The sequence below is a fragment of the Panthera pardus genome, unplaced genomic scaffold, assembly GCF_024362965.1.
Source record: "Panthera pardus isolate Hobbes unplaced genomic scaffold, ASM2436296v1 HiC_scaffold_4, whole genome shotgun sequence".
Classification (NCBI taxonomy): Eukaryota; Metazoa; Chordata; class Mammalia; order Carnivora; family Felidae; genus Panthera; species Panthera pardus.
This window is the reverse complement of record NW_026526969.1, coordinates 20,331,672-20,358,255: the sequence shown is the minus strand read 5'-3', so window position 1 is coordinate 20,358,255 and position 26,584 is coordinate 20,331,672. Positions and strand designations below refer to the sequence as shown.

At 47.2% G+C, this 26,584-nt stretch overlaps 2 protein-coding genes across 5 annotated transcripts in view; one reads left to right on the top strand and one right to left on the bottom strand.

The window, feature by feature from the left end:
- HMOX2 (heme oxygenase 2) overlaps positions 1-15,741 on the bottom strand; it is a 34,011-nt gene extending 18,270 nt beyond the window's left edge. Inside the window, exon 1 of one of the 3 annotated variants that reach the window (XM_053894059.1) lies at positions 15,717-15,741. The gene's annotated coding sequence lies outside the window, so the exon portion shown is untranslated. Of the gene's footprint in view, positions 1-11,416; positions 11,538-11,965; positions 12,094-15,716 lie in introns of those variants that run through there. The other 2 variants (XM_019468460.2, XM_019468463.2) reach the window with 2 other exon arrangements.
- Positions 15,742-16,351: 610 nt separating this feature from the next.
- NMRAL1 (NmrA like redox sensor 1) lies at positions 16,352-26,198 on the top strand. Of its 2 annotated transcripts, XM_019468466.2 has the most exons (6): positions 16,352-16,548; positions 16,839-16,911; positions 20,375-20,613; positions 22,989-23,238; positions 24,287-24,477; positions 25,912-26,198. In XM_019468466.2, exons 2-6 carry the CDS (start codon positions 16,872-16,874, stop codon positions 26,089-26,091), a joined length of 900 nt encoding a protein of 299 aa, XP_019324011.1. In that variant the 5' UTR covers positions 16,352-16,548; positions 16,839-16,871; the 3' UTR covers positions 26,092-26,198. The 2 variants fall into 2 exon arrangements, with proteins under 2 accessions (XP_019324011.1, XP_019324009.1); XM_019468464.2 differs by lacking the exon at positions 16,352-16,548 and having other exon boundaries at positions 16,747-16,911.
- Positions 26,199-26,584: the final 386 nt, after the last annotated feature.

Genomic DNA, 26,584 nt, shown 5'->3' with positions numbered 1-26,584 from the left:
ATGTTCCCATATACTTTTACACAAGAAATGGAAATACCCCTGTCTGTGAAAACCCTTACAGGCAACGTCAAATCTGTACTGGGGTCACAGACTTTGAGTTGAAGGCTCACTGTGAAGAACCTCTGTTTTCATTCTGACAACACTAGATACCAAGAAAGGAACAGAAAAATCTTGGAATTTCTAGCAAAATAAACTTTGCAAAGGCTCTAAAAGAAGATGATCACCTAACTTCAAACTCTTTCAGGGACACTCTGAACATGAGTTAGATAAAGGCCCCTTCATGCTGTGGAGGGTCAGGATGGAGGCCAAGGGCATGTTATTGTTTTCTTTCTTTAGAGTAGCTCATCACTATAAATAAAGGTTTAGATAATTGAAAAATTTGCTTGACTCTGTAATCAATCTGATTTGCACTTATATCTTATGACACTCAATCCCCAATCCAATGGTTCTCAGCTTGGGGACCATTTTGGCAACGCCTCCCCACCGCCTGCTCTGCCCAGGATTGCCCAGGGGTTATCCGGAAATGTCTGGAGACACGTTTGATTATCATAAGTGGGAAGGGGAGGGGGTTTGGCCACTCAACTGGTATCTAGTGGGTAGAGGCCAGGGATGCTGCTCAACATCCTGCAATGCACAGAAAGCACAAACACAAGTACATTCATGCACACGTGTGTACACATACTCACACACCCACCACCACTACAAACTGTTATCCAGCCCAAAATGTCAACAGCACCAAGGCTGAGGAACTCTGCTTGAATCTCAGAAGCAGCGCTAAGGTCATTCAAGAAAGGACATGCATCTAATACTCTTCCTGTCCCTTCAGTAGTTTACAGAGACATATGAGATTCTGGCACTATGCTTCACACTGTTTGTCACACCTTTATCAAATATCCTTTACAGAGATTTCTGGGGAAACTGAATTTCGACCAGAAAACAGAAGAGGCTGTTACCAAATGGGGCAACTTGGCACTGTCCACAGATCACAATGAAAGGGGTCACAGTACCTTCCTGGGAATAGGACTGATTTGTATTTGGATCACTAGGAGGCAAAACCTTTAAAGCTCTGTAACAAAGCCAGGCAGAGGTGAAGCCCCTGAAAGAAATGTGTTTACTGACTTCTTTGTGGAATGGAACAAAAAACTGGAAGAAATCTAATGACTGTTTAGCGGTCTGGTGTGTGACTGACAAGTAAGCTAGGAATCAGGAGAACTAAAGTTCTACGACCAAGCCCACACTGGCTAACTACATTTTATGACTTCCCTAGAACTCCAACATCCTCATTTATAAAATGAGAGGCATTCCTCAGGAAGCTGCAGGGAGGGTGGCATTTAACATGAGGCATAGCAGGAAAAGCTGTGGGCTTCCCCCATCTGTTTCAGCTGGAGCAACTCCCCTATTCCTTGCTATACTTCCTCCCAAAATGGGGTTGTGCTACTTCTAAAAATAAGGCCTAGAAAACAACGAACTTGATCATCTTGGAGGCCTGATATTATATTAACAGCGATCTAAGCAAGCCTTTTACAATCTACCATAGCACTTGTATCCCATGACAGTATTTATTTATTTCCATTCCAGATTATAGTTTATTTATCTTTCCCTCCTACTACCCAACACAGGGCACCCAATCAGGGTTTGCTGAGTCAATGAATGATTTCCAGAATTTGAGGTATTCTCAAAATCAAGATTATTCTCAAAGAGCGGATGACAAATACGACAGTTAAAAATGAAGCCCGGAAATAAGAAAAATGGCTGGTGAGTAAGCATTTTTGAGCAGTGTTTTTACTGGAGAAATTTCTACTGATGGTGAGAGATGAGAATGGCCATGTGGGGAGACCAAGCATATAATACTTTGTGCTCAAATAATAGTTTCAGGGTGCCTGGGTGGCTCAGTCGGTTGAGCATCTGACTTCGGCTCAGGTCATGATCTCACAGTTCTTGAGTTCGAGCCCTGCGTCGGGCTCTGTGCTGACAGCTCAGAGCCTGGAGCCTGCTTCAGATTCTGTGTCCCCCTCTCTCTCTGCCCCACCCCTGCTTGTGCTCTGTGTCTCTCCGTCTTTCAAAAATGAAAAAACATAAAAAAAAATTTTTTAATTAAAAAAATAATAATAGTTTCACGTTTGAAGGAGAAATGCTGGGTTTGCACTGGTTTCGAAGCGGCTTCCTTACATGCCACAGATACAGATACTGAGAACACACCTTTTAGATTTTGTTTTAAGGACTGTGAAAGCCTGACTGGGAGCAGAGCACTTGGCCTTACTGCACCACCCCCTCCCCCACCTTCTTTTTAAAGAAATGATAGGCAAAATTTTAACAGTCAAGGTAACAAACACTTGCCAGCACTCCACCACCCCAGGCAAGCACAAACTACCTGAAACTTCCTGATGTCTACCTCCATATAAAAACGCTTTATTCCTCCAGCTGGCTTTAGAGAGAAGGGATGCACAGGACCATTTTCTTCATGTTTGTTACTCCAGCAAAGGGGCCAACCTAAAGAAGGCAATAGCTGTACAACCTCCTAATAAGCCCATATCCTGTTTCTAAGCACATTTTGGAGGAAATACACCAAGGAATTAGGTTATTATTATTGCCAGGACATAAAGCAAAATGCTACAGGGATCACAACTTACTGAAAAAACAACAGCAGCAGTTTGCCACTATAAAACTGAGTAAGTTCCTCTTCCATGAGGCAGCCCCCAAAACTACATGAGTTAAAGATACATGAAGTAGGTGCCTATAATTCTGAAGAGTTCCCAAGAACTGGTCAAACATCACTGTCTCTATTAATCATTATCAAAAAGAAATTCAAATAGCCCAGAACATCCACTGTTGCCCAAGGACATGATTAGGCAATAATGAATGAATAACTTTAAGGTTAAAGAGGTAGGCAAGATAGGGAGGGCAAATGTTCAACAGCTTATAGGCCAGGAAAGGCAGGGACTGTGTGCTCCTCGGCTCTAAGAGGTATCTCAACCCTTTTTCGAAACCAAACCCTACACAAAAGGCCAATATGTAAAGCAAGTACTGTATAGTGAATGGAGCATCCACAGTTAAAGTGGTGGTGCAGGGTGCCTGGCTGGCTCAGTAGGTAGACCATGCAACTCCGGATTTCCAGGTCATGAGTTCAAGGCCCACGTTGGGCACAGAGCTTACTTAATTTAAATAAATAAAAAATAAAGCCTTGATAGCAGCTTTGGTGGCAGGTACTCAGGAGCTCAGCTCCTCCATCATCCTTAGGAATTCTGAGCTCAGCCTAGTTTGCCGGCTGTGGTCTAGGGCAACTAGGTCACTTGCTTTGAAACAGACGGCTTCCATTTCCTGCTACGTGTGCTAAGTGACAGTGGCTCTTGGACAGTCTCTTAGGCTGTGTGTGTCCAAGCAACAGAAGGAAACTGGCCCTGGATTAGCCACTGTTCTCAGAGCTGCCCATGGCTTTCTGACTGCTGGGCCAGGGCTCCGTATACTCTTTCACACCTTGTTTCCAACAGTCCAGCAGCTTCTTGAAAACATTTTGACCTTCCCAAAAACCTGTGGTTTCTGTGTCTTCAATTCACTCCATCCCCAATACTCTTACTTAATTGTACCTCTGTATCAGCTACACTTGACTGTAAGGTCTCTGAGGCCAGACTTGGAGTCTCAACCACACTAGAAAGTGAGAGTGCTTAGCTGCCCTGTTCCTGGGAACCAGTGAGAACTCACTGTCCTTTGCATATGCACTCTTGCAAGTCCCATGACAGTTGGTATTTAGTTAATGTCTGTTTGTTTACAAAGGAATCCTATAGTTTCTGTCTCTAATTTTCCACCCAACTACTTCCTCATCTGAAGACAGAAATTCAGAGACATGTACTTCTAAAGATGGGTAGGAAGGGTATTTGCCAGAATAGAAAAATCAGTAACTTTTTTGGTTGCAAATCCCTTTGAGAATCAGATGACAGCTTCAAATCCTCCAGGACAAATGCATATAAAAAATGTGGCCAATGCCATTCCAGAGCAACCACAAGCCCCTGAAGTTTACCCATGGACCCAGAATTCAGGTTAAGAATCCCTACTCTAGTAGAGTCTCTTTATGAGAGACATTCCCTTTGTGAGTAATGTTTTTAAGGAAACCCTGAATAGTTATTAAAGAGGGGTTTCCCCTCTCTTTAGTTCCCTTCTTTTCTGTTCGAATTCTTTTACCTAACCCCAATGGGTTCAGTTCAAGTTCTCCTGTCTTTTCTCTTTCTCAGCCCTTCACTTCCCTGACCTCTCAAAATACTGTGTGCAAGAGACTATCATAAACCTTACAATTTTACAGTTTTGAGTCTCCCCAAGGTGACAGCCAACTCCATGTGAACAAGGACTATGCTGGGTTTGTTGCTGTTTTGCACACCCCCTCAGTGCCAATTCTCTGTACACCACAGAGGCAATACATACTGCCAAAGAGGCAGATGCCACTGCTTCTTTGCCCTTCTACCTTAGGCATTTGCACCTGAACGTTAACTTCTTTAAAACCGGACATATGCCCTGGAAAAGCCAAATATAAAAGCAAGAAAGAATAACCTGATCACCCCCACTCTTCTCCTTTCAGGTCCTCTAGTATGACTCCACAAACACAAAAAGCAGGACAAATATGACACTGAATACAGACACCTGTAAATTTTGCTGAGGTTGTCAAAAACACAAGTGTGTGGTACAGGAATGGAGTGTTTTAAAAGTTACTTTCCAAGGGCTCCTGGCTGGCTCAGTCGGTGGAGCATGTGACTCTTGATCTCGGGGTTTTGAGTTTGAGACCCACACTGGGTGTAGAGATTACTCAGAAGATTAAAAAAAAAAAATCTAAAAAAATGTTTAAAAGTTATTTCCTAATTAGTGAGATACCTATTACTAAACAAAGAGAAATCCTGACTCTCCCCTTGCCTTCCTGTGGAAAACCAAGGGAGTGAAGGTCAATGACAACTCACTACAACTGCCTTCAAACACTACCTAGATTCCTCTCCCAACCCAAACACAATTCTGCTCACCAATTCTTTCCCTTCACCTGCCCACCCTCCTCCAGCCTGTCCTGGAAATAATTCCAGGTGACAAGAGCTCCTCTGCAGCAGCGTGTAGTGGTCCTGCTATAGAGAAGAGCAGATCCAATAACTAAGGAAAGGGATGGCTACACTTGGGCAAGTGACACACCACAGCATCATCACCAAACATTTATAATGCTCATGGGCTCTGTGACTTAAGACCTTAAGAGGCCTTAAGGCCCTGTTTTGAACTTTAAGTACCTTTCAATCAAGAAAGAGAAAGAAGATAACACAAGGTGTACCACAGTATAAACATTAATTGTACAGTGCAGACAACAGTGCTAAAGACTGAGCCTTAGGCGGAGCCTAAGGGTGGCTAAGTCTGTCAAGTGTCTGACTTCGGCTCATGCCATGATCTCATGTTTCATGAATTAGAGCCCAGCATTGGGCTCTGCACTGACAGTGCTGAGTCTGCTTGGAATTCGCTCTCTCTCCCTCCCTCCTCTCTGCTCCTCCCCAACTTGAGCTCTCTCTCAAAAAAAAAAAAAAAAACAAAACAAAACAAAAACAAACCTGAACCTTATGTTCCACATTTTCCAGGACAGTTCTGCTTCAAATCAAATATCCTGTCTCATCAGTTCCTTTAGTACTTTAGTGCACCTGTATGGTCAGACTATGGGTCCCAGTGTTTGGCATAAAAAATCTGCCCATCATAGCAAGTGATGAGGCAGGCCAATCAATCAGGTTAGCAAAAACATAATGGCAGATTGTTTAAATCATGCCAGTGCCTTCCCACAGCCCTCAGGTAATTGTGGCATTGACCCACAGAACAAGACCGTGAAACTTGAGTCTTCTGAGACTGAGAAAGCTCATCAGGAGAAAGGCAGGACACTGGGAGTACTTACAAAAAGTCAGGCACGCAGGGTGCGAGACACCTGTCTCTGTTATGCCATTCTTCTCCAAAGCCCTTTTAAAGTTACTGAGAACTATGACAATAATTAGGCCTATGATACTCCTGGGAAAGAAACAAATCTGTTCGTGTGACAAAAATTAATTTTTCCCCTAAGCAGAGAGAAGAGACTACTTGCTTGGCCTCTGGCATACAAGCTGACAGCAGTTATCGCCAGGCAACAATTAGCCCTTTCTTTCCTCTTCTGCCGTCCCCTTCCTCATGTACCCCATTCACTTACTTCTCTATCCTCTTGCCAGTCCATTCCCACTTCTGTCCAGCCTGTGTTTGTGACAGGGGGCCCTAAACAAGAATCACATGAAAAACCTTAAAAAGCACAGATTCCCGGGCCCCCAAACTTACCCAAATAGAAAAGTGTGAAAACCCCTGCCCTAGATTCCATAAGCAGCATTCAAGGCACAAAAGGTATTTTAACATATTAACCTTAACTTCATTAAGTATTAACCCCATTTTTCAGACACAAAAACTACAGTTCAAATGATTTAAATGTTTTTCTCATGGTCAAAAATATATCATCACAATTTCCTTTTTTGGGAGAAACAAACCATTTATTTTTCACTCTAATACAAATGAATATGTATGTATTTGGATACATACATGTACATGCAAAACAAAATTGTCTAATTTTGAACAGCTGTGAGTGAAAAAGATTGTTACCAATTGATTAGCTTAATTTTGTGCTTAACAATTCAATCACTTTTTTTTTTTTTTTCTTTAAGTAAGCTCTAAGCCCAACATGGGCCTGGAGCTCACAACCCCAAGATCAAGAATCATGTGCTCTACTGACTGAGCCAGCCAGGCACCCCAACAATTCAACCACTCTGAAGTACAAACAAAAAGTCAGTCTATCTGTGTATGTTCATAGAGGCATTCAAACACACATCTGAAAAAAGAACCTTCCTCAACATCACATCATTAAACAGCAAGAATACATGCACTCTGATGAAAATCCTACTCCACAAATGGACTAGACAACTCTTGGATAACTATTACAATATCTGCTTAAAGAAATCTATCACAAAGACAAAGCCATGTTTGATAAAAAAGCCTTTGAAAATTATATCAAAGCAATAAGAAAAAACCTGTTCACTGATAAGAGCCTTATGAATTTAATTGCTATTTTGAAATGCTGAGTTCAGAGTTTAGAATATTGCTTTGCCAGGTCTGAATACAGATGCGTTGATATGACGACCCAGAAAGCATTGTTGGCTCCATTTCAGTCCTCCATGATTGCGATTTGGATGTAGTTCTCTGATGGGCTGTTTGTAAATGGATTCCCTTTACAATAGGTGTACACCTTTAAATTATCTATAGTGAACTCCAATAACCAGTGTTATTCTTAAATGGAAACACAATGGTCATTCAGAAAAGATTTCTTGCAATATATATAAATAAATGTAACCACATATTCATAAATACACATAACGTTGCTAGGCCAGATCATCAGCTATGGGCTGCTGTAGTTCAACACTGTGTGTCAAATTTATTAGAAATTTAGAAACGAAATTTCTGAGGGACCTAGCTGCCTTGTTAGTTGGCTTTAAAATGTGTAATACAATGGGAGACATCTCATGGTAAATAAACTCAGTCAATATAAAGAAGTAAGCCAGGGACGCCTGGGTGGCTCAGTGGGTTAAGCGTCTGATTTCGGCTCAGGTCATGATCTTGGGGTTTGTGACTTTGGGCCCTGTGTCAGGCTCTGTGCTGATAGCTCAGAGCCTGGAGCCTGCTTTGGATTCTGTGTCTCCCTCTCTCTGCCCCTCCTACACTCGCACTCTGTTTCCCTTTCTCAAAAATAAACATTAAAAAAATTAAAAAAAAAAAAAAAAGTAAACCATACGGTGAACAATATTACAGGGCACCTGAGTGATCACCAGAGTGAAATATCTTCCAGCATTTAAAAAAAAAGGAAAGACATTGGTACAAGCAATTAACTGTTCCAATTAAAAATTCCCCCTCCCTTCCTCCTTTCCCTCCTCCTCCTCCTCTCTCTCTCTCTCTCCCTCTCTTCCTTCCTCCGTTTCTCCCTTCCTACTTTTCCCTCCTTCCCAAAAACTAATCACTAATGGCACTGCTTCTGAGTACTGCAAAAATATCCTGAGAAATTATTCAGATTACAAAAGACAAAGCTTTCATCTTATGTTTTTGCACAAACCTAACAGATACAATACATTTAGTTAAAAACCACATAACTCACACTGTGTTGAACACAAAAGAAGATGTGATCCAGAGCTCTTAATTCTCTCATTGACTACTGTAAGAAAAAAATATTGGGGGGCGTCCAGCTGGCTCAGTTGCAAGAGCGAGCACTCTTTATCTCGGGGCTGTGTGTTCCAGCCTGACAATGGGTGTAGAGATAACTTAAAAATAAAATCTTTACCAAAAAAAAAAAAATTGCATTAAATGTCTATTTATAACTTTCTAGTTAACTGTGGCCAATAACATACCAGTAGGTAATTTATAATTTTTCATCTCTTTTCTCTCCAAGGAGTTACAAGCTGAATTCTAAACTTATTATAAATACACAATTCCAATTTTCTTTTTTTTTTAAATTTTTTTTTTAACGTTTATTTATTTTTGAGACAGAGAGAGACAGAGCATGAACAGGGGAGGGGCAGAGAGGGAGGGAGACACAGAATTGGAAGCAGGCTCCAGGCTCTGAGCTATCAGCTCAGAGCCCGACGTGGGGTTCGAACTCACGGACCGTGAGATCATGACCTGAGCTGAAGTCGGACGCCCAACCGACTGAGCCACCCAGGCGCCCCCCACAATTCCAATTTTCAAAAGTATCTTTCTCCTAAGGAGTGATATTCTAGTTTTTGGTACAATACTGATGCAGAGTTCAACTGTCCTATGAAGAGAGTCAGCTATAAAAGGAAACCAGGGGCACCTGAGTGGCTCCGTCGGTTAAGCGTTTGACTCTGGATTTTGGCTCAGGTCATGATCTCCACGTTGTGGAGCCCAGCTTGGGATTCTCTATCTCCCTCACTCTCTGCTCCTACTCTCCTCAAAATAAATAAACATTAAAAAAAAAAAAAAGGGAAACCGAAAAAATCAAGGTAGCCCAAAGGCCCCAGCTGTCCAGTTATACATTTCAACAGACTTAATAAGGGGCCAGCTAAAGGCAATGAATGCCATCTTCTCCTGAGGCAATGTCATTTCTAGGGTAGCTCCTACTCCTGACTCTGGTGACACAGCATCTCACCTTACTGACCCAAGCAATAGAAAAATGCAAAGCAACTAAGACAAAAAGAGAACCACAGATTTTCCTCCTCACATTCCCAGTTAAATGGGGTTATTTAGTGAGTATTTCCAAGGCCCCTCTAATTTCCACACCCTCACCAGTGTTTCGCCTTAAGGTACTGTATTTGAAAGTTTTTCCAATGTCACCACGTAAACTTTTAAATACCCAAATGAGCTATGAGCTTCTGGAAAGCTTGTGATGTTTTGTCTTGTGATGATTTTGAAGGAGAGAGAGAGAGAAAGAAAGAGAGAAGGAGGGGGGGGAGAGGGAGAGAAAGAAAGAAAGAAAGAAAGAAAGAGAGGGAGGGAGGGAGGGAGGGAGGAAGGAAGGAAGGAAGGAAGGAAGGAAGGAAGGAAGGAAGGAAGGAAAGACGGACGGAAGGACATGCACGCGCGCACGCGGGTGGCTCAGTCAGTTAAGCGTCTGGTTTCAGCTCAGGTCATGATCTCACAGTTTGTGGATTCGAGCCCCGCATCGTGCTCTGTGTTGATGGCTCGGAGCCTGGAGCCTGCTTCGGACTCTGTCTCTCTCTCTCTCGCTCTCTCTCTCTCTTCTCTCTCTCTCTGCCCCTCCCCCGCTCACGCTCGCATGTGCGCGGTCTCTCTCTCAAGAGTAAACATTAAAAAAAATTAAAAAATAAACAAAAGAAAGCAAGAAAGATCCTAAGGAATAAAGCATATATTCGGGCACCTGGGTGGCTTAGTCGGTTGAGTGTCCGACTTCAGCTAGGGTTGTGATCTCATGGTTCCTGGGTTCGAGCCCCACGTTGTGCTCTGTGCTGGCAGCTCAGAGCTTGGATCCTGCTTCGGATTCTCTGTCTCCCTCTCTCTCTGCCCCTCCCCCATTAGCGCTCTCTCTGTGTCTCTCAGAAGTGAATAAATGTTAAAAAAAAATTTTTTTTAGGGGCGCCTGGGTGGCTCAGTTGGTTATGTGTCTGACTCTTGGTTTCGGCTCAGGTCATGGTCTCACGGTTCATGGGTTCAGGCCCCACATCTGGCTCTGTGCTGACAGTGCAGAGTCTGCTTGGGATTCTCCCTCTCCCTCTCTCTCTGCCCCTCTGACTCGCTCCGTCTCTCTCTCAAAAACAAATTTAAAAAATTTTTTTAAAAATTTTTTTTAAAGAATAAAGCATAGATTTACTAATGTGTATTCTTTAATCCACTCCTTGCAAAAGAAAAACTAACATTTTTATTACTGGAGTTAAAATTTTAATCGAAACACACTGGTTGGGGCGTCTGAGTGGCTCAGTCACTTGAGTGTCTGACTTCCATTCAGGTCATGATCTCACGGTTGGGGAGTTCAAGCCCCACATGTGGAGCTCACTGCTGTCAGTGCTGAGCCTGCTTGGCATCTTCTGTCCCGTCTCTCTGCCCTTCCTCCTCTCACGCTTTCTCGAGGCGTGCTCTCTCTCTCAAAACTAAAAAATTTTAGAACAAAACAAAACAAACGAAAAAAACACAGTAACACCATACCAGAAACTCAAATACACAAAACCACTAAGCTCCTCTTTCCTTCTACTTGGAATGACAGTTAACAGGGAGAGGGAAGAGAGTTTAAATGACATAACCCAACCTCTACAACACTATTTAGGAAAGAGCGTCAGATCTTGTAGGCAAGACGACCAGGATCAAGCCCATGTGTCGCATCCTGTCAGTTGTGCGATGCAAGTGAAGTCACTTAACCAGTTTCATCACTAATTCCATTTTATACGTGAAAAACCTATCAATTCCCAAGGTTTTGGAAGGGGATGACAGTAAACAGCAGAGCCTTATACGGGGCTGTCCCCCAATCCCATCCTGCCTTGTCTGGTTCACAGAGCCATGAACAAGAACAGCCACCGGCCACAACAACAGGTTCATCAGAATCCTTTTTTTTTTTTTCCCCCAAGTCTGTTCATTTATTCCGAGAGAAAGAGAGAGGGGGTGAGAGAGCAGCCCAAGCAGGCTCTGCACCACCAGCACAGAGCCCCATGCGGGGCTGGAACCCACAAACCGCCAGACCGTGACCTGAGCCAAAAGCAAGAGTGAGACAGATGCTCAAACGACTGAGCCACCCAGGAGCCCCTCCTCAGAATCCATTTAAATAGCATGACACACGGGCAGACAGCCTCCTGCAAAGACCGTGCAAGGCGTTCCTGGCAACTGCAGGCAATCAATACACCTACATCACCGCACCGACGAGGTGACCGGTAAACTCCCTGCCCAGACTAACCGGCTGCCCCGGGCGTGGATCCCTCCCGATCGCTTGGCGGCCGCGGGTCACCCATGAAGTCATGACAGTGACTCAATGCGCCCTTCCGAGTGAGGTGAGTCAGGAGGAAGGGCAGAGCCCGCAGCAGCCGCCACGCGGGACACGGATCTCCGGCGCCGGGCCAGGCCCGGGTCCCGGCGGGCCCACTGCGGACGAAGGCTGCAACCTCCGCCGGGGACACCCAGTCCGCACGCGGCGCCCCTGGGGTCACCTCGCCCAACGCACTCGTGACGCCGCGAGGGGCTGGGCCCAACGGGGACCAACGCTGACCGGCCGTTCGGCCTCCCCGGCCCTCCCAAACGACGCGCAGGAAGCGGGGACCCCCAGCTCAGCCCTCTCCCCTCTCACCCCGCTTGCGGCCGCCCCCCGCCCCGGCCCACTGGGTCTCCCTCAGGACGGCGCCGGGGACGCGGAGTGCCGCGTTCGGCCTGGCCCAGCTCCCGAAAGCCCGGGCGGGCTAGACTCGCTGAGGAGCCCGAAAAAAAGCCGGAAAGGGCGCCAGCCACTCACCCGCCACGGGTCCGCTCCGCCGTCGGTAGGTCCCAGCGTCCGCGCGTCAGTCACCCACTCCCTGAGGCGCCGCGGCCGCCGCAGCCAAGCGGGCGGCGCGAGTGCGGCCCGACGTGCGCACGCAGAGGGGGCGGGCCCTGCAGAGGACACGCCCCTGCGGCGGACACGCGTCCCTTCTCGCGGGGCCCGCGGCTGCTAGGGTATCGGGGCCCTCCCGAGAGAGTTCGTTGATAAGAGCAGGTGTTAATGACGATGATCCGGGGTACATGCTTTCCATGCCCGGTGTCACCACCTTCCAGGCTCCTCTCCCTCTGGACTCCAACCTTGCCCTTTCTGTTCCAGCCACACTGGCTTCTCGTCATTTCCTTACCTTTCGGGCTGGCTGCAGATTAAATGACCGGTCCAGTCAGCTGTTGACAAAGATGTGCGCAATATGCGGTGTTCGTGGGAGTTACTGGGGAACGGGAGACAATTTATTGAGATCTGTTAGAGTTTAGAATGGGTCTTCTCTGTGCTCAAACAATTCCACTTCTCGGTAGCTATTGGAGAGCAATGCGTGCAAGAACCCAAAGAGACGCAACAACGAAGGTCCTTGCACCATGTAAAGGGATGCATGCGCCATTTGGGTGAAAATCTGGAAACCATCTTAATGTTGTTTGAAGGAAGATGGGATGGGGATTGACAGGGGGACATCTGTTCAACGGAGATGTGCCTCCGTTAAAAAGGGAAGGGCAGAGACCACCTTAGGATGTTCAGCAGAAAGGAAAAGCCAGATGTACGAAAATACAAAAATAACATTTGATAGTGTGTAAATTTAACCTAAAAAAATACATTGAACTCTAGTGTGTATGTGAACTGTTTAAGGGTGAAGAGCACTGATGTCTGCAATCTACTTGAAATATATCAAAAAATAAGAAAGTTGATGGATAATAGGTGTCTTATGGATAAATATTAGCAAAATGCTTAGAATTGTAGAATGTGGGTGGTATTTGTGTGGGTGTTCATTATACAGTTATTTCAACTTTTCTATATGTCTACATATTTTCACAATAAAATTGGGGGAAAATATATCCAATATGATCTCTTTTAGGTTTTTTTTTTTTTAACTAAAAAATGTTCTTTCCACACGTTCACGTTTAGGTATCTAAATGCATCCAAAAGCCGGGAAGATTTACACACTAGAATGACAGAGGGAGGTCGACGGTCACTTGTGGTTTATCTGTACCATTTGCATTTTTTTATGAGATGCATAAACGCATTATACATTCCTTAGCTATCAAAACCCAATTTAAGGGGCAACTGGGTGGCCCATGTCGGGCTCTGTGCTGACAGCTGGGAGTCTGGAGCCTGCTTTGCATTCTGTGTCTCCGGCTCTCTCTGCCCCTGCCCCACTCATGCTCTGTCTCTGTCTCTCTCTCAAAAATAAACATTAAAAAAAATTTTTTTTAAAGCAACCAAAATTTAAAAATAATGAATTTTAAGAAAGTAAAAATTGGAAGTACACACTGTACTGTCCCCTGCCTCAAACACATACACAAAAAATGGAATTAAACCAAGTGGCACTGATTGAAGGAGGGGTTGCTTTGAAGGTTCAAATGAGATAATGGGGGGGGGGGGAAGCACTTGTTGGGTGCAGAGAGTACTCAAAAATAAAATCTTAAAAAAAATAAGGGGCACCCAGCTGGCTCAGTCAGTAGAGCGAGCACGAGACTTTTGATCTGGGGATTGTGGGTTCCAGCTCCACACTGGCTGTAGAGATTACTTAAAATCTTTAAAAAGTAAAAAAATAATAAAATGCATGTATTTATTTTAATATACTTCACTCGTGTTTATATTTATAAATGAAGATTTTTATCTATGTGTTTATTTTGCATAACTCTCTTGCAGTCTCTTCCATGCCCTGTTATGTTATGCCTCTCTGCTCAGACTATAAAGTTTGCCTGGACAGGGCTTACCACATTAGGGCTAACTCCTACTCATTCCTTATGACTCCACATAACCATCACATCCTCCAGGAAGCCCTCCCTGATCCCTAAGCTAGGCTAACTATTCCTATTCTGCTTTCATCTCCATCCCACTGGTATAATTGTCTACCATAATAGGAGAGCTTCCTGAAAGCTGGCCTATGTCTTCTCTGTATCTCTCTTCTCCTGGCACAATGCCCAGCACTTACTAGAAGCTCAATAAGTACTTATTAAATGGAACCCAAGTGCATATTACTGTGATAATAAGTGAGGGTTTTTTAATGTTTATTTTTGAGAGAGAAAGAGAAATCGGGGGACAAAGAGGGAGACAGAGGATCCTATGTGGGCTCGATGCAGGGCTCAAACTCAAACTATGAGATCATTACCTGAGCTGAAGTTGGATGCTTAACTGACTGAGCCACCCAGGCGCCCCTATAGATGATGTTTTTCTTTAAGAAAATAAACCCAGGGCCACCTGGGTGGCTCAGTTGGTTAAGTGTCAGACTCTTGGTCATGATCTCATGGTTCATGGGTTCAAGTCCCGGGTCAAGTCCCAGGTCAAGCTCCAAGCTGACGGTGCAAAGCCTGTTTGGGATTCTCTAACTCCCTCTCTCTCTCTGACCTTTCCCCACTAGTGCTCTCTATCAAAATAAATAAGTAGACATTAAAAAGAAAAGAAATCCAAACAAGCAGTAGGACCAGCTACAGAATTTGCACGACCTGGTGCAAAATGAAAACTCAGGGTTCCTTGTTTAAAAATTATCAAGAATTTCAAGAAAGCAACAGCAGAGCCTTAAACCAAGCATGGGTGTCCTTCTCAGAGTGGGATCCTGTGCAACTGCTCAGGTTACAAGCCCGTGAAGCCAGCCCTAGTGCCCAGGTTTAATTGAGTAGCACAGGGCCACAGTAGGACACAAGGAACTCCACTGCCTTTTGGCCTTGCTGAATCTACAGCTTGGAAATCAGAGCAGGAAAGAGCGGCAGAGAATGGTGTCTCTGCCCCTGGGCTTCTGGTCAGTGGTGCGGGTGCCAGGGGTCTGTCTGGAAGTGAGTGGGCATTATTGGTAGCCTGGGCAAAAGTTTTGTCTCTTGAAGCCCCACCCAGCCCACAACCAAGTGGTCTCTTGAGGCCTGAGGGGAAAGATTTGGCTACCGACTGGTGTTCTTAGCTGAGACTCTGCTTCCTGTGGGACTTTATATCTGACGAAGACTTCCTGCAAAGCTCTTGCCAGTTCACCCAGCCCAGTGACATGTGCTCATAATGATAACAGCGGGAATCCTTCTCTGAGCTTCCCCTGTGTGTCAGGCATAAGCTAAACCCCGCATTATCTCATTTGAATTTTATTTATTTATTTCCTTTTTTAAAGTAATCTCTAAGCCCAACGTGAGGCTCGAACTCATGACCTGGGAATAAAGAGTTACATGCTCTACAGACTCAGCCAGCCAGGTACACCTTTATACATGCATTTTATAATAAATAAAGACCGATATTTTACATAAATTACACATTACAAAAACATTTAAAAATGATAAAACAGGGGCACCTGAATGGCTCAGTCGGTTAAGCGTCTGACTTCGGCTCAGGTCATGATCTCATGGTTCGTGAGTTCGTGCCCCGCGTCCGGCTCTGAGCTGACAGCTCAGAGCCTGGAGCCCGCTTCAGATTCTGTGTCTCCCTCTGTCTACCCCTCCGCGGCTTGCACTCTGTCTCTTGCACTGTCTCAAAAATAAACATTAAAAAAAATTTAAAAATGATAAAACATAAGGAAGCCTAAAATGCACATTACCTTGTGGATTAGTTATCTCCACCAGTAGATTGGGGGAAACAGCAGCAGATTTAGTTGGGTTTCCCAGTAACTCCAGTGCCAGGGTATTTAGACAACAGGTCAATCACCAAATATTTACTGAGCGCCTACCTGCCAGGTGCTCTGTTAAGTGCTTGAAATTTAGCAGTGAATACAGAGATGTGCCTGATGTTATGAAGATGACATTCCCGGACGGGTCAATACATTTTGGAAGGAATGAGTGAATGAAAAAAAAAAAAAAAATGAAAGCTCTTATCCATTAATAAATTTTCAGGTGAGGAGCGACAGGAGAGGAGTGTTTTAGTTGAACACAAAGAAATCTCACTTTTCCTGTAAAAAAATAATTCAAATCCGTACAACTAGAAGCAACCTCAAACATGAGTTCAGGCCTTGGGTGTTGAGAGTCCCAGATGCAGATTTAATTATCCTTAGGTGACACCTATATCTGCAAGTTCAGATGTTCATGCAGGATAAAAGCGTGCGTTTCTGCTTCTGGTCTTGGTTTTCGGCTTCCGTAGGCTTCAGCGCCAGCATCCCGCTAACCCGCTCCGCACGCGAACTCAGAAGAGCCCCGAGGATCGCAAATCCAGTTTCTGCACGCCCGTGGGGCTGCTAGCCGAGAGAACGCTAGCCTGGGTGGGACGAACCATCCGCGCCCGCCAAGGGGGTGGTGGGTCAGCTCCGCGCGCCAACAGCGCCGGGACGGTGGGAGTTCAGAAGCCGCGCGGCCTGAGGTCCCCTCACGCAGGACGGCCTAGAGGGCGTGGCTTTTCCAGGACGAGGCTGGAGCTGCGGGCGGGACCCGCCTTCTCAGGTTCCACCCCTCCTCCCCCCACCCGCGGCGGTGGACTCGGCTGCAAATTCCGCGGCCCTCGTTCCCTCCTCCTTAGTTTCCCGCCTGGTCTGAGGCGAGGAGGCACCGCAAGGCCTGGGCCACCGCGCCGGGGTGTCGGGCGCGGAGAGGGGGCGGAGCGGGCCGGGGGTCGCGGGGCCCCGACTTCTCCCGGGCTGGCTGCCCGTCGGGCCCACGCAGTGCGCTCCCGGGGTGGTTCCAGGCGGGGACCCCTGTCCTCTTCGCCAACCCGAGCGTCCCACGGTTCCCAGGCTTCAGGGACCGCGCTTCCCGCTCCGGCCCGCATGGCGGACAAGAAACTGGTGGTGGTGTTTGGAGCCACAGGTGAGCGAGCCCAGGGCCGCCCCGCAGAGCCTGGGAGACCGAGGGGGGTGGGGGTGGGGGTGGGGCAGGGCTGGAAGGAGGGTCCTGTGGCTCGGACTCCTGACCCGGCCAGGGGCCCTGGAGCAGGACCTGGGAGCACATTCCGTTTGAATTAAAAAAATAATAATAATTACTTTAACTTCTTGAAAAAGTGACAGTTGCACATAATACCAAAGGAATCTCCCTCCTACTTCTGTCTCAGCAACCCCATCCATCTCTGTCATCGTTTCTTGAGTATCCTACCAGATTAGATATGTACGAAGATTTTTTTTTTAATGGCAAAGTGTCTTGCCATCATGTTTTGTTCTTTTTTGTACTGTATGTTTTTTTTTTAATTTTTTTTTAATGTTTATTTATTTTTGAGACAGAGAGAGACAGAGCATGAACGGGGGAGGGGCAGAGAGAGAGGGAGACACAGAATCGGAAGCAGGCTCCAGGCTCTGAGCCATCAGCCCAGAGCCCGACGCGGGGCTCGAACTCACGGACTGCGAGATCGTGACCTGAGCTGAAGTCGGACGCTTAACCGACTGAGCCACCCAGGCGCCCCAATGTACTGTATGTTTTTAAATATGTGTCACAGCTTAAGATCTAAATCACATATACAATTCACCCATTTAAAGTGTGCAGTTCGCTGGTTTTTGGGAGCCTCGTTGGCTCAGTCGGTTAAGGCTCTGACTTTGGCTCAGGTCATGATCCCCAGGTTGGTGAGTTCCAGCCCCACCTGGGGCTCTGCACTGACCGTGCAGAACCTGCTTCGGATTCTCTTGCTCTCCCTCTCTCTGCCCCTCCCCCACTTGCTCTCTCAAAATAAATACTTATAAATATTCTTATTCAAAAAAAATTTTTAATGTTTATTACCTTTGAGAGAGGGAGAGACAGAGCGTGAGCAGGGGAGGGGCAGGGAGAGAGAGAGAGAGAGAGAGAGACACAGACAGACAGACAGACAGATCCAAAGCAGGCACCAGGCTCTGAGCTCTGTGCTGACACAGCCGGTTGCAGGGCTCGAACCCACCACCCATGAGATCATGGCCTGAGCTGAAGTTGGAGGCTGAACCAACTGAACTACCCAGGCGCCCCTCAAAATAAACTTAAAGTGTGCAATTCACTGGTTTCTGGTATGTTCACAGAGCTTTACGCTCATCCTTGGCAGTTTTAGAACAAGGTCATCTCATCACTCCCAAAAGAAACCTCACACCCACCAGCAGTTACTTTACTCTCGGTTTCTTCAACTTTCCTCAGCCTTTGGCAGCCATCAGTCTACTCTCGACCTGTAGATTTGTCCATTCTGGACATTTCATATAAATTAAATCATACACTCTGTGGCCTTTTATGCCGGCTTCCTTGACTCGGCATCGTGTTTTGAGGTTCATCCATTTTGTAGCAGGTGTCAGTACTCCATTCCTTTTTTATGTCTGAATAATATTCCATTTTATGGGTAGACTGCATTGTGTTGATCTACTCTTCCATTGCTGGATGTTTGGCTTGTTTCCAGCTCTTGGCTGTTGCGAACAATGTAGTGAATGTTCATGCACAGGTTTTTGTGTGAACATGTTTTTAATTTTCTTGGGCATATATCTAGAGTGGAATTGCTGGATCATAGGTAACTCTGTGCTTAGCACCTTGAGAAACTTCCAGACTCTTTTTGAAAGAGTCCCATTTTCTGTTCCCACCAGTACTGTGTGAAGGTTGTTGTGGTTCTGCAGCTTCCCTTTTCCACTCCAGGATAGGTCACGTTCACCTGTCCAAGTCATACACACAGATCTGCCAATCTGCCAGTGATTACTTTGGCATGGATTGATCACTTCCTTAGCCAGATTCTTACCAAAGGACATCTCATTTCTACAAATTTCCACTATTGCACGTAGTACTGCATCCACTTTTCTCGTACATGTATTTATGGATGATTTTTTATTTTCTTCCTTTTGATGATTTTACTTTTTGTAATTTTCTCTTAAGTAATCTGTGTACCCAACATGGGGCTCAAACTCACTACCCCGAGATCAAGAGTTGCATGGTCCTCCAGCTGAACCAGCCAGGCGCCCCTCAGTCTTTTAGAGAAAAGATGTAGGTAATACTTTATTTCTTAAGCTAAGCAGTGGGTACATGGGTGTTGGCATGCCTTTGTGTATGTGCTAAATATTTTGTAATAGATTTATTTTTTTTACAAGTAAACTCTGCTCCCAAAGTGGGACTTGAACTCCCCGACTTTGATTTGCATGCTTTACTTACTAAGCCGGTCAGCTGCCCTTGTAATACATTTTATTTTTTATCTTTTTTTTTTTATGTTTATTTATTTTAGAGAGAGAGAGTGAGCGTGAGCAGGGGAGGGGCAGAGAGAGGGAGAGAGAGAGTCCCAAGCAGGCTCTGCATTGTCAGCAGCGAGCCCGCTGCGGGGCTTGAACTCACAACCCTAAGATCATGACCTGAGCCGAAGTCAGACACTTAACCAACTGAGCCACCCAAGCGCCCATTTTAAACATTTTATAAAAGGTTTGATGCTAAAACATTGATGAACTTTGGAAACCGTATGCTGAGTGAAAGAAGCCAGACACAATAGCTACATGTTATATGATTCCATTTGTGTGAAATGTCCAGAATAATCAGATCCATAGAGACAGATCAATACAGACAGAAGGTACGTGAGTGGTCTGCCAGGGCTGAGAGGGAGGGGAATGGAGAGTGACTGCTGATGGGTGTGGGTTTTCTTTTAGGGGGCACGAAATATTCTAAAATTGACTGGGATGATGGTTGCACGCTCTGAATATACAAAAAAACAAAAACCCACTGCACTGTACACTTTCCTTATTTATTTAACTTGAAGCAGTGAGTCTTACCGGTGAAATTCCAGGCAAGTCTGGTGTGTGGATGGCAGCAGAAGTCTCAGCTGCCTCATAGAGGTATCTGTTTACTCTGGCTAAAATCAGCCCACTAGTACGGATTTGCCAAAATATTTTTTTTGTTGTTTTTTTAAAATTTTTTTTTTTTAACGTTTATTTATTTTTGAGACAGAGAGAGACAGAGCATGAACAGGGGAGGGGGCAGAGAGAGAGGGAGACACAGAATCTGAAATGGGCTCCAGGCTCTGAGCTGTCAGCACAGAGCCCGACGCGGGGCTCGAACTCACGGACCGTGAGATCATGACCTGAGCCGAAGTCGGACGCTTAACCGAACAAGCCACCCAGGCGCCCCGCCAAAATATTTTTTAAATAAATATAAACTGTACACCCTGTAAAAGGTGAGCGGATTCTATCTCAATAAAGCGGTTATTTTTTTTAACGGTGTAAGGCACTTCATGAGGATCACAGGTGGAAAGGGCCGGGGCGTCTGGCTGTAGTGGAGCCTTCCCTGAGGGGCTTTGAGGGGCTTCCCCTCAGCCGGACTCCCAGGCAGGCCCATCCCCGCAGGCCTTTCTGACTCTTCACAGGTGCTCAGGGAGGCTCAGTGGCCCGGACGCTCCTGGAAGATGGGACATTCAGGGTCCGAGTGGTCACTCGAGACCCTAGGCAGAGGGCAGCAAGGGAGCTGAGGCTGCAGGGTGCAGAAGTGGTGCGGGGAGACCAGGATGACGAGGCCAGCATGGAGCTGGCCCTGACCGGGGCCCATGCTACCTTCATCGTGACCAACTACTGGGAAAACTGCAGCCAGGAGCAGGAGGTCAAGCAGGTGAGGGCAGGGGGGAGGGCGTGGGGAGGCTGGGCTAGGAGCAGGGCATCTCACTAGGAGCTCCCTGGGAGGCAGCTCCAACTTGTTAGAAAGGGTCTGACCCTGCCTGTGACCCACTGACCACTGCAGACCTTTCCCCTCCTTTTCCATGCAGTCCACCTGGACTTTAATGAGGATAGGAGGCAGCTGCTTTCTTTTCTGGTGGTTTTTATTTTAATTTTTAAAGTGTATTTATTTATTTTGAAAGAGAGAGAGTGAGCAGAGAGAGGGGGAGAGAGAATCCCAAGCAGGCTCCGCGCTGTCAGCACAGAGCCCAGTGCGGGGTTTGAACTCATGATCTGTGAGCTCATGACCTGAGTCAAACCAAGAGTTGAGTGCTCAATCAACTGAGCCACCCAGGCCCCCTGATTTTTTTTAAGATATCATTCAAGTACTATACACTATGCCTTTTCAAAGTGTATAATTCAATGTGTATGTATACATATGTATATATATACACATACTTATATATACGTATATATTGTGCAGCCATCACTATTACCTACCTAATTCTAGAATGTTTTCATCACCACAAAAAGAAACCTTTATCTATTAGCAGTTATTCCCCATTCTTCCTTCCCCACCAGCCCCAAGCAACCAATAATCTACTTTGTCATCCATTGACTTTTTACACTTTCTAGAAAAACAACTCTGTTGACCCATAATTTCCTGGAAATAAGATGCACACATTTTAATTGTATAGTTTGATGGAATTTGAAAATCAATATACTCATATATATATTTTTAAGCTTAGTTATTTATTGAGGGGGGGGGGTGGGTATAGAGGGGGAGAGAGAGAGTGAGAATCCCAATCAGGCTCTGTGCTGTCACTGCAGAGCTCAACATGGGGCTCCGTCTCACGAACAGCAAGATCATGACCTGAGCTGAAATCAAGAGCCTGATGCTTAACTGACTGAGCCACCCAAGCACTCCTAAATAAACCCACATATTACCAATCTAATCAAAATACATTTCCATCATCCCAGAAAGCCCATGTGCCCTTTGTATGTTGTATGTTTCTGTTTATTGTTTTCCACCCACATTCTCTCTAGTTATGGAGCCCAGGTGGCAGGGGGAGGGATATGGGACGGAGAACATGAGACATAGCCATCTTTCGCTCTGAGGATGGGGACACTCGCACAGAGCCTGTCACATAGACTCAGGTATCTGTGGGACGTATTGTTGGTGGCAGAGGAGAGGCCCCGGCTGTCTGTCACTTCATCTTTCAGCCCTCCCTCGTCCATGACCAGCTGCAGCTCTGCTCTAGACAGGACCTTCCCTACCCTGGGCTTTATTAGGGAAAAAGAAGGCCTTTGTAAAATAAAGGGAGACTGGACGGGCCCACTGGTCTTTAAAGTTGTTTCCAGCCTTGACATTTTCTTTGAATCCACTTACAGGGGAGCCCTTCCCATAGAGTAGAGAAGGACAGCTTCTCTGGTTGATGGAGGGAATGTTAGGTCATTATCCTGATGGCCTGGGTTCATGTCCCGTGGCTGCCATAACCAGCCAGCTGGCTCAAACGACAGGAATTTACTCTCATTCTGGGGGCCAGAAGTCGAAAATCCAGGAACCTCCAGGAGACTCTAAGGGTGATTCCACTCCTTGCCTCTTCCAGCTTTTGGTGGCTGCTGGCTCTCCTCATGGCCACCTCACCCCAATCTCTGCCTTCACGCAGGGCCTTCTCCTCTGTGTGTTCTCTTCGGTCTCTTGTAGGGATGCTTGTCATCAGATTGAGAACCCACCTGGAATGATCCTTAGTTCTGTCTGCAGATTTCTTTTCCCAAGTAAGGTCACGTTCACAGGTTCTGGAGGTTGGGACATGGACACATCTTTCTGGAGGCCACCACCCAACACATCCTCATGCAGCAGGTGGTGTGGCTCTCCATGTTTAACTGACAGTTAAGTGCATCACAGCCCCGGGTGGCACCTGAGCAGTCTGTGTGCCTAATTGCTGAGCTGTACCACCTCCCTAGCGGACTGCTGGGGCCTTCCATCGACGGTGGCTTTGCACGGAGTAGGCCGAGCTAGGAGACCTCTGTGTGGCCCTCTCCCGACCTTCCACCCCTCCTGTCATAATGCACACATGTGGGCCACGGTTGAGCACGTTGAGAAGTAGGACAACCCAGATGATCTAGAGAAGGGACGCTAAGGTAGAAGGCTCACAGTCCACGTGTGGAACCACGTGTGAGCATCGTTCCAGTAGAGGGACAAGGGTGAAGTGGTGTTGGCCTCTTTGCATCAGGCACGGTGGCAACCAGGGCAGGAGAGCCAGGGCTGTGGCTGGGGATACACTTCTTCCCTCTCAGCTCTGTGATTTCTCCTTTCCTGCCCACCAGGGAAAGCTGCTGGCCGATGTGGCCAAGCGCCTGGGCCTTCGCTACGTGGTCTACAGTGGCTTGGAGAACATCAGGAAGCTAACGGCCGGGAGGCTGGCAGCGGGCCACTTTGACGGCAAAGGGGAGGTGGAGGAATATTTCCGGGACATCGGAGTTCCCATGACCAGCGTGCGGCTGGCCTGCTATTTTGAGAACCTGCTCTCCTACTTCCTGCCCCAGAAAGCTCCAGATGGAAAGAGCTACTTGCTGAGTGAGTGCCCTTCCTCCCTTCTCGAGCATCCGCTGTCACCGAGGGGAGCAGTGGGTGTTGGAGAAAGCTGGCTAGTCCTCAGATGGTTCCGGGTCCAAGCCCTGGTTCTCTAGTGTCAGGCCTGTGACACTGGGCCTCTGCTTCCTGCTCTGTGAAATGGGCATAACTGACCTTTGCAGGGGCGTTGAGAAAATCTGCCAAGAGGCAGTGATGCGATGCTTTACAGAGCGCACTTGTTACTTTTCCTTCAGAAGTAAGAGAGTTGGGAAGATCAGGTCCAGTGAAGTCGGTGTCCTGACCCAACCACCCCTCACCCTCTGCATGAACACAGTCTCACCCGCGCTTGAGTCCTGCCCAGCAGGGAGGGTGAGCAGTCTGGTCCTAGTGTTGGCACACTGGCACCACCCTTTATAGTTTGCAAAGCTGGTCGGGGATCCCTCTTGTGTTCCGTCTCTGGTTGGAGCTCTGTCCCTACAAGGTCTTTGGGTGACCTGAACGGGCAGCTGCGGTGGCCCCTTCGCCTGGGCGAGGAATGTGGCGGGACCCACGTGCTCCTGGCGCTAATCTAGACATTGCCCTGCTCTCCACCAGACCACCATGGCAGGTGGAATCACTAGTAATTCAGCACATTTATGGAGCACCTGCCATGTGCTGCTCTGGTCCAGGCCCTGGCCTTGACTCTCTAGCACTCCTGTTAGCAGACTTGGTTTTCCACGGCAGGAATTCCAGACGTGACCAGGTGCCCTGGGTCCAGCGCTTTGGGAGCAGCCCCTCCATTTCCTTCCTGTTCTGGTCTTAGCCCTGAGGGGGTCGTAGGTCCCGGGTTCCCTCCACTCTATAAATGGAGTAACAAGGGCTCAGGGTGTCAACAGGGGACCGTCAGGGTGGCAGAGCTCAGATTGGATCCCATTTCCTTACTGAGCTGCACTGCCTTGCTGCCGCCACAGACACCGGAGGGTGCTGACGTGTGCACGTGTCTGGGCGATGGGCTGGTGGGAACATCAGCCACAACACCAGCACATCCCTCTTCCCCCCACTTCCCTCCCAGGCTTGCCCATGGGTGATGTGCCCATGGACGGCATATCTGTGACCGACCTGGGTCCCGTGGTGCTAAGCCTGCTGAAGATGCCAGAAGAATACATCGGCCGGAACATCGGGCTCAGTACCTGCAGGCACACGGCGGAAGAGTATGCCGCCCTGCTCTCCAAGCACACCGGCAAGGCCGTGCGCAGTGCCAAGGTGGGCCCCTGCTGCCCCCCGGGCCCAGGCTGGGTGATGTCCCAGCTCCCACCAGGGTGCTCCGGCAGCCCGGGTCTGGTCGTTCTGATCCCCAGAGGGAGCTATGGTTGGTAGGGAAGTGGTATGGTGTCTAGGGCTGCCCCACTCTCTGGGCAAAGTCAATCTGAATTCGTCACTGTGAGCATTTGTCATGCTGTTCTTGGGAGCCACGGGTGGCCACTGAGAGAAGTTTTTGGCTTAGGCAATTGACTAAGTGGCAAGGAAGGTTTCTAGGAAGAGGGGACACTAGGGGCCAAAGCAAGGAGTGAACACACAGGGTGTGTTGGGCAGGGAAGGAGGCCAGAGAGATGGGCCCCATCCCTGCCTCCTCCTGGCCTGGCTGTGTCCCCGCTGACCCTCAGTCTTCCCCTTAGGTGCCTTGTTTCTTATTTGTCCTTCCCATAGTGGAAGTAAGACTTATTAAAGTCTGAGAAACTCCCACGTTATTAAAAGACAGAAACCACCTATAGAGTTCCAAGACACGAGCAGAGCAGTGATGGGGAGGCCATGGCAGGGCATGTCTCAGGTGGGTCAGACCCTCAGAATGGGGTCCTGCTCCCAGCCCTTACGGCCCACCAGCATGCGGGCCTTGGGGCACAATCCCTGACCCTCTCTGCTTCAGTAGCCTCATCTGTAAAATGGGTGGATGAATAGAATTCCCTTCCTTGGTTGTCAGAATTTAACAGAATAATCGAGGTAAGCACTTCCTTAGCGCAATGAGGTGCTCTAGAAAACGAGCCCTAAATGGCCATGGATTACATCTAAACAAAAGTCTGAGGCAACCATGGAGGATTTCAGGAGCTGAGGAGTTCAGGTTCAGTTTGGTCAGGAACTGGGAACAGCTTTGGTTTTTGAGCAAGAAAGTGATGTTTGCAGAGTTCTGGTTTGGAAAGGGCTGAGAAGTTTCCATCTTCTGATCTCAAAAGAACAACATTTATGATTTTTTTAAAGTAATCTCTACACTCACTGTGGGGCTTGAACTTACAACCCTGAGATCAAGAGTCACACATTCTTTGGACTGAACCAGCCAGGCACCCCTTGAACGATTTAAGTTGACTTAGAACAGTGGTTTTTTAGCTTTAATCTTTTTTTTTTTTTTTTTTTTACATTTACTTATTTATTTTGAGAGAGGGGGAGACAGGATCCAAAATGGGCTCTGTGCTGACAGCACAGAGCCTGATGTGGGCCTTGAACTCACAAACTGTGAGATCATGACCTGAGCCAAAGTCAGATGCTTAACTGACTGAGCCACCCAGGCGCCCCTAGAACTTTAATCTTTTTAGTAGAGGGGTTTTCAGATGAACTTACTGGTAAGGACCTGGGCTGGTACTGAGTTGCCAATAGCCGGGGTGCTGGAGATGCTGACAGACCCAAAAGACTCCCCTCTGCTTCCAGATGACCCCGGAGGACTACGAGAAGTATGACTTCCCTGGCGCCCGAGACCTTGCCAACATGTTCCGTTTCTATGCCCTGAAACCTGACCGTGACATCGAACTGACCCTGAGACTCAACCCCAAGGCCAAGACACTGGACCAGTGGCTGGAGCAGCACAAAGGGGACTTTGCTGGGCTCTGACCCTGCCATCTCTCAGCCCCGTCTGGGGGCACAGGAGATACAGTCACAGTGATCCGTTCTCGTGTTGCAAAAAGTTATTTTTTTAAATAAAGGCCATTGTTTTCACAGATGGCTTCCAAAAGAAAAGGGTTTTGTTTCAGGGACTGGGGTTGGGGTGGCAGCTGCTGAGGCATGAATATCCCAACAGGAAGCATCAGGTGGTGGAGACGCAGCCCCCTCCCTTTGCAGGGGACTCGAGGGCTGAAGACACACAACTTAAGTGCAACTGTAAGTTTAGTCCGGCAGGTGGGAGACCGTGCTGTGACCACAGCCCAGAGGAGCGGCTCTGACCACTGTTTGTACTACGTTTGAGGACAGAGGGGATTCCGCATACCAACCATAAGCAATGCCTTTTGACATCGAGGCAAATACAGCCTTCATCTCCAGAGAGCTGGTGAGGCCAACCACACATTCTTTCTTGAAGCTTGAAGGCGGCAAGACCGGCCCTTTCTCC